Consider the following 6651-nt stretch of genomic DNA (forward strand, 5'->3'; position numbering starts at 1 on the left):
GGTCGGGATACCAAGGACACGAGTACTAGAGGTTGGGATAAGCAAGTACTTGAAGCTTAACAAAGAAGCACTGGTGTAGAGGTTTGGGGAGTTTATATAGGGGCAGGTAATTAGGCTCCCACCCCTATCACCTGTACTCCTACCTCTCAAAGTGCCTGTCTCCCTCCCCCTTGCTACACCTGAGTGTAGGGAGACAGAGCTGGGTCTATCTCCTCCCCCTCCCTCTGGTGGCTGTGGGAGAGGGAGGTTGCATAAACGGGGTTAAGCCCCGCCCCCCTCCTCTCCGGGTGCGCGGCTCGTGCTCGGCACCTCGTGCCCGCAGACCGGGAGTCCGGGAGCGCGGCCTGCCACGAGGCCGTGCCGCGCCGTGATCGGGAGGTCCGCGGGCAGGATTAGACCTCCTGCCCGACGTCTCCCGCGACGCCGGACCCGATACTCTGCGTGGCCACGTCGCGAGGAGGACTGCCGGTGGGGATCGCGCTCCGAGGCGGCGGCCCCCGCAGCGAGGTAGGTGCTCCCGGCCGGGCCTGACATATAGCATATTGAATAACTAATTGAAACCTAGTTTTTGTTATGTCGTTTTCATCTGAATAAAAGGAGAGTGAGATTATTCTGTGTTATTTGTATATTCCTGGCATTATATGAGGAGCAGTATATTTAATAATATTCATTACAGGTGACCTTGAGTAAGTGGGTGAAGTGTAATTGCCAAGATTAATGTTTAGTCAGAAAACCCTACTGGTAGATAAAAATGATTTAAATCAATATATACAGCGATTCGGTGTGGGGTTTTGTCTTAAAATAGCACTTAATGAATCCTGCCCAGTAACTTTATAGATGTGTTTGAAGGCTGGAAGCACTCAGTATATAGATGAAGTTAGTGCCAGGAATGCTATAGTGACATTAGCTAAAGTAAAGGAAAGTAACCATTAGAAGCTGTTGCCATGACAAATAATTTTGTGGTGCAATTTGTATAATATGCAGTTTAAAAAAAAAAAGTAAAACAACTATTGAGGAAAATCACCCAGTTTAATAAAATTGGACGTAGCAGTAAAGAGTGGGTAATAGAGCTAGCTGCGCTAGTGACTAATATCCTATGGCTGAAGAAGGGGGGGGGCAGTTTGGTTTAATGAAATACAGTTCAAAGCTTTTTTTTAAGCAGGAGTCATACAACAAAGCTATTCTTTGACACATTGAGAGTCAACTTTTTCAAATTATTATAAGGAGGGGCAAAGTTTTTGCAGCTTGTGTACCTAAGAGGTTGAATAAAATTAATTTCAAAATGGCAGTTTAGCAATATTCAGTGAAACTGCCAGGATCATAATATTACTCTAATTCTGAAGGAGTTCTTTAGGGATTTTCTATTGGCACTGTTTACTTTTGTTCTAATTAATTAGATCTCTACGTGTCTCAAGGGAGAATGTTTTTATTCTGCCCTGTGTTATACCAGACACGCCTTATCTGTTTCGATTGAAGATATCATATAATAAGATGTCCATGTCATTGCTTCCTTGTACTACTTACTCATGCTAAGCACAGACATATGCCATGATATCCTGCTACTCAGCGTGTATTGAGGTCTGTGTGGACAAAGGCCTCTTTGAGGGTTATGTATGAGTAGAGGCCTCTATCACAGTGTTTCTTTGAGCTGTCTGCAGTCCCAGTCTGCAGTCTGGCCACTAGGCAAATGGGCAAAAGATTTAAAGACACTGCCGCTCCAGCAGCAGATTGGCTACTGCATTGTACAGCTGCACGGTGTATGAGTAAGGTGAGACTGCATGAATCTAACCAGCATATCTGAGAGCTTCTGGGCTCCGGTTACCCGGAGCCTTCCCTTGCGGGACGCGGCCCCCCCCTGTCGGCCCCCCCCTGTCGGTGGGAGGTCCCGCTGCCATCAGTGGGACGTTCCTGCTGATGTTGGGGGCGGTCCCGCTGACATCGGTGGGAAACACCTCCATTTCAAGAGGAAATGGGTGGGGGCGGGGCATGTCAAGACCCCGCTCCTGCGACCCCGAGGATTTGAGTCAAACCCAGAGAGCTCCCAGGTATGCTAACCAGTGGTCACCGACCTTAACGTGTAAGGGCTGCCCAGTCAACCCTGGTTTGGCCATTGCTGTCTGTGAATGCTGAGCCCCATTATAAGAGAATAATGGGCCCATGAAGCTATATTATTATTTTTTCTTTCACTTCCAGGAATAATATAACAAATAATTTTTGCTTCACAGCCCCAGTCTTTCTGCAAAGGGGTGACTGGAAAATCTCTCTTCTTTTAAGGTGGGGCAGGTTAGATTACCTTTACGTTTTTTCCCCTGATGCAGAACTGCTTTGCTTTTCTGACTAATCTTTAAGATAATGAGCAATTGGCAGTTTTGCTTCCCAAATCAATTTCCAGTAATATAATGCTTAAATAAGTGTATTAGTAAAGTTAATGTATCAATCAGCTGTTTTCTAACTGCTTCTGTCACCTATACTTATACATAAGTCAATGTATAAAATGTTGTCTTGAAAAAATGCATGATAATAATACTCAGCTTGTTTTTTTTCTATTTTTCAGAATCTGGTGAATATTTCCAGGCTAATAGAGAATCAACACACGAATTAATGCCCAGAAAAATTTGCTAAAACCTTTCAACTAAATGTAAAAAGACGAGGCATAATTTTACACTGCTGAGAGTTTGCAGTCAGAAGTAGAACACATATTTATATAAATAAAAGCTGCTTAACTTCTGAAGAGAATTATAACTGCCCAGATAGTGTCACCTTTGAGATAATCGAGTGCCACTCAGTTTCACTGCCGCTGAACAGAGGAACAAAGTTGCTAAAAAAAATCTAAAGGCATGTTTTTATGTAAGTGCAGATACAAAAGTGGATCAAAAGTGACTCATTACCGTTATTAATCAGAACATGTTCTAACGTGAACTGGACAGCTTCCCTTACATTTTGTGTTTTGAAATAACACTGATATAAATGTTAAGGCCAAAGTGACTTAATATCGACAATTGTACGTCTTTGGTACTGATAATAAAACAATCATTACTAAGCAAATATTAAAGGGATGGAAATATTTCAAAGTTCAACAGTTCAGTCTTAATATGTAACTGCTGCAAACCTGACACACCCCTTAGCCCTGAAGCAGAAGATCAGCAGTCGGTAAAAGGCTCAGTGTTGAAACAAACCCTAATTGGTGAAATGCCAAAGAAATTGGAGTAAGGCAAGAAAAGAAAGTAATATAAGAAAGTTATGTGATTTTTTGCCTGGAGAAGCAACATTGACATGGAAAACTCAGTGTCCTTTGCATGTTATTCAAGTGGTTTGCATACAAATGAAGGCAGATCTGAAACTTTTACACAAAAGACTTGTGAGATAGAGGACCCCACCGGAGATTGCGTGGAGGGAATTGGCAGCTTTAATTCAGTTCAGACCAGCACAATGGATATCAAACGCCACACTGAGGCCAATGGAGGCTACAGTATACAAGATGACAAATGTGACCCTCTGCAATCCCCAGGAGATGAGAAGACCTCTTCGAAGGGATTCATCAGTGATGTAGATGACAGGTCCTTCTCTGAACCATTTAGTGAGAGTGGCATGGTGCAGAATCGGTGGGACATGAGCAATGCTACCTCTGAATCAGAAGAGGATGGGGAGGCAAGTAGCATATCTGAGACTCATAAGTTTTTTAATCAGCAGTCTGAGAGATTGTTATATGGAAAAAGGGAAGTAGATGGCAGTGCTCAGCAAGAGGCCATGAATGTCCATTTAGCCACCCCTGTACCCCAGGCAGAACCTGACCTAGTGATTGAAGTGGCTGGTGGACAGAGGATTAAAGCTCATAAGGCAGTTTTAGCTGAAAAAAGTGACTACTTCAGGGCACGATCATCCAGAGACATCCTAAAAATAAAGGGTGTTAGCTACCAGACTCTGCGACTGTTGGTCGACTACATTTATAGTTCTCAGCTTGTAGTAAAGCTGGATAATGTGGTGGAAGTAATTAGTGGTGCAAAGTTCCTACAAATACCCTGTGCTGTGCAATGTGCTATGGATAGCATGCGGTCACAGATATCACAGAAAAACTGCTATCAGGTTCTTTCTATTGCTAAGAAACAGAGGCTGAATGAGCTTAAGGAGGCAGCATACAAGTTTATGAGTGACCACTTCCTCTTGGTCCTGAAGGACCCAGCAGTCTATGGGAAGCTTACAGGAGCAGAAAGGGATCTCATTTTGCAGAGGAGGATGGAAGGAAAACAATACTTGGTGGTGGCAGAAATAAATGATGCTTTTGAGCGCCTGAGCAGTAGTAGTAGACCCCAAAGCAGGGAAAGTAGCAGACCACAGAGCCCTTCTTCAATGGTTTCCTTGGAGGAGGATGGATCAAGTTATCAGGTACACTGTTACAGTGAATCGAACAAGTGTTGGAGATCCCTCACCAGACTGCCAGAGGAAGCGAACACTAAGGGGTGTGGGGCATGTGTGCTCTATAATTACTTATTTATTGCTGGTGGTATTAAAGGTCACGGTGATAAAGCCAAGTTGTCTGACCAAGTCTTCTGCTACAACCCTTTAACTGACTCTTGGGACAAAGTTCGACCTTTGTCACAACCTCGTTCCCAACTCAAGCTTTTGGCCCTTGATGGGTACTTGTATGCTATTGGAGGAGAGTGCCTTTTTACAGTGGAAAAGTATGATCCCCGTATGGACCGCTGGAGTCCAGTGGCTCCATTACCAAAGGGTGCATTTGCAGTAGCGCATGAAGCCACCACCTGTAATGGAGAGATCTATGTATCTGGGGGAACACTCTTCTATCGGCTACTCAAATATGATCCAAAGAGAGATGAATGGCAGGAGTGTCCTTACAATAACAGTCGCAGACGCTCTGCTGGCATGGTATCCCACCGAAGTTGCATCTACCGGTTCGATGTTAGCCGAGAACATGGGCTTAGTGTGTTTACCTACAATTCCATGGCCAGACACTGGAGTGAAGGTATTAGTCTGCTACGCCCTGGACCAGGATCACCATCACCAAGCCTACCCTTCCGCTGTGCTGTGATGGGAAGCGACATCTACTGTGTAAACCGTGCTGGCACATTACGGATACCACTGCCCCCTGAGGGAACTGGAGGGGAGATGGAAATCTGTGAGCCTGAGCACTTCCCTTCACCAGAAGAAAGTAAAGGAGTCCTCTTGCCATTTATGCTCACTTTGCCTGAAAGCAAACAAGTCCATTAAAAAAAGTTCACATCTGTATCATCAATGCTTTCCAAGCATACAGCATTGAGATATTTTAATATCCCTAGTTATATTTTGGGTGCTCCATTCAGCTTCCAAATAAACACAGTATCTAATACATGCATGTCCCTCACTTTGCTGAGCATGAATATGTATTTCTTTCTTAGTCCCCATACATTCTGGGGAATTTAGGGTGATTTTATTGTCAACAAATCCCAGCGCACAGATCCGTGTTGGTATTTACATAAAGCTTTTTACAATCCATGCATGATGTTACATGTTTTAAAAGCATCCATACTGTTGGAGTCAAACTCTTTAGTATCAAGTGGAAACTAGTACCATGATGCTCTTTTTATTGATGAGAAAATGCTGCTAATCATTGGATGTGAACATTCAAAACCAGCATGACATTATGCTTTACCTATTGTCATTTTTAAGTATAACCCGTTGCTATTCAATACACTAAGGTGGTTCACCTGCAGCTTACAATGTTTGTAAATATTTAAAAGTAAAGCTTAAGTTAATCAACTACTATGTGAACCGCAGTTTTCTGGGATACTATTAAAAAGTAATCAGAGTCAATCAGAGTGTAAAGTACAGTTTGATCCCGTCAGGCTTTGCTAGGTGTGTTCAGATGGAATATTAGATTAGCATGATTAGCTGCTATCTAATAGTCACCACACATTTGCATGGTTGAACAACAATGGAGTTCAATCTCAGCTGTATTGCTTAAGTGTACACATGTTTAATATAAGAAATTCTGCATTTTCTGTGTGTAAGAATTTGTTTGGGAAAGACATAAATCTATTGTGCTTATATTTTAATAATGATCTCAGCACACATTTTTCTGTTTTCTGGTGCACTTCCGTTGATCCAGGCGGTATTTTTTAATAAGTACAGGTACTTTTTCAATCCATATTCCAATATAATACATAAAAGCTATGTAGACTTGTTCACTGGTCAGACAAAACATGCAATTACTTTGCACCAATACAGCTTGGACTATACATGTGGACCACTTGTGTAAAGCCTTGTTTGGACACATTTATGGACAAGTTTAAAATTGGTTTACTCACTCATTTCTGCTCTTTACAGTAGTATCAGGCCAGCTCTCAAGTCTCCATTTGGGGTTCCTGCAGGCTTCCCTTGGTTTTAGCCACACTAAAGCAAATGATTTGTAAATTAGCTCCATTAGATGTATCAGATTGGCCATTTAAAGATGGACACTTGTGAATTCTGCATGCGGGAGGCCAGTCTTTGAGAAGTTCCAGCAAGTAGAATGTAGAAATCATACACAGACATAAGTTCATAAAGTCAGATCCCTCTCACCAGCTTATAATTGATAAGTATAAGGTAGAATGTGTGCGCCTCCAGCGACTCAAAACTCTATAGCAGCTCTCGTCTATACTGTTTACTATTGGTGAG

At 42.7% G+C, this 6651-nt stretch overlaps 1 protein-coding gene across 1 annotated transcript; it reads left to right on the forward strand.

Moving 5' to 3' along the window:
* The first annotated feature begins 3273 nt into the window (after positions 1–3273).
* LOC149302322 (kelch repeat and BTB domain-containing protein 11-like) lies at positions 3274–5226 on the forward strand. The gene has a single exon (XM_089482421.1). It carries the CDS (start codon positions 3274–3276, stop codon positions 5224–5226), a length of 1953 nt encoding a protein of 650 aa, XP_089338547.1.
* The last annotated feature ends 1425 nt before the right edge of the window (positions 5227–6651 follow it).

Source organism: Sceloporus occidentalis, unplaced genomic scaffold (assembly GCF_023333645.1).
Source record: "Sceloporus occidentalis isolate IW3139 unplaced genomic scaffold, rSceOcc1.0.p SCAF_19, whole genome shotgun sequence".
NCBI classification, from domain to species: Eukaryota; Metazoa; Chordata; class Lepidosauria; order Squamata; family Phrynosomatidae; genus Sceloporus; species Sceloporus occidentalis.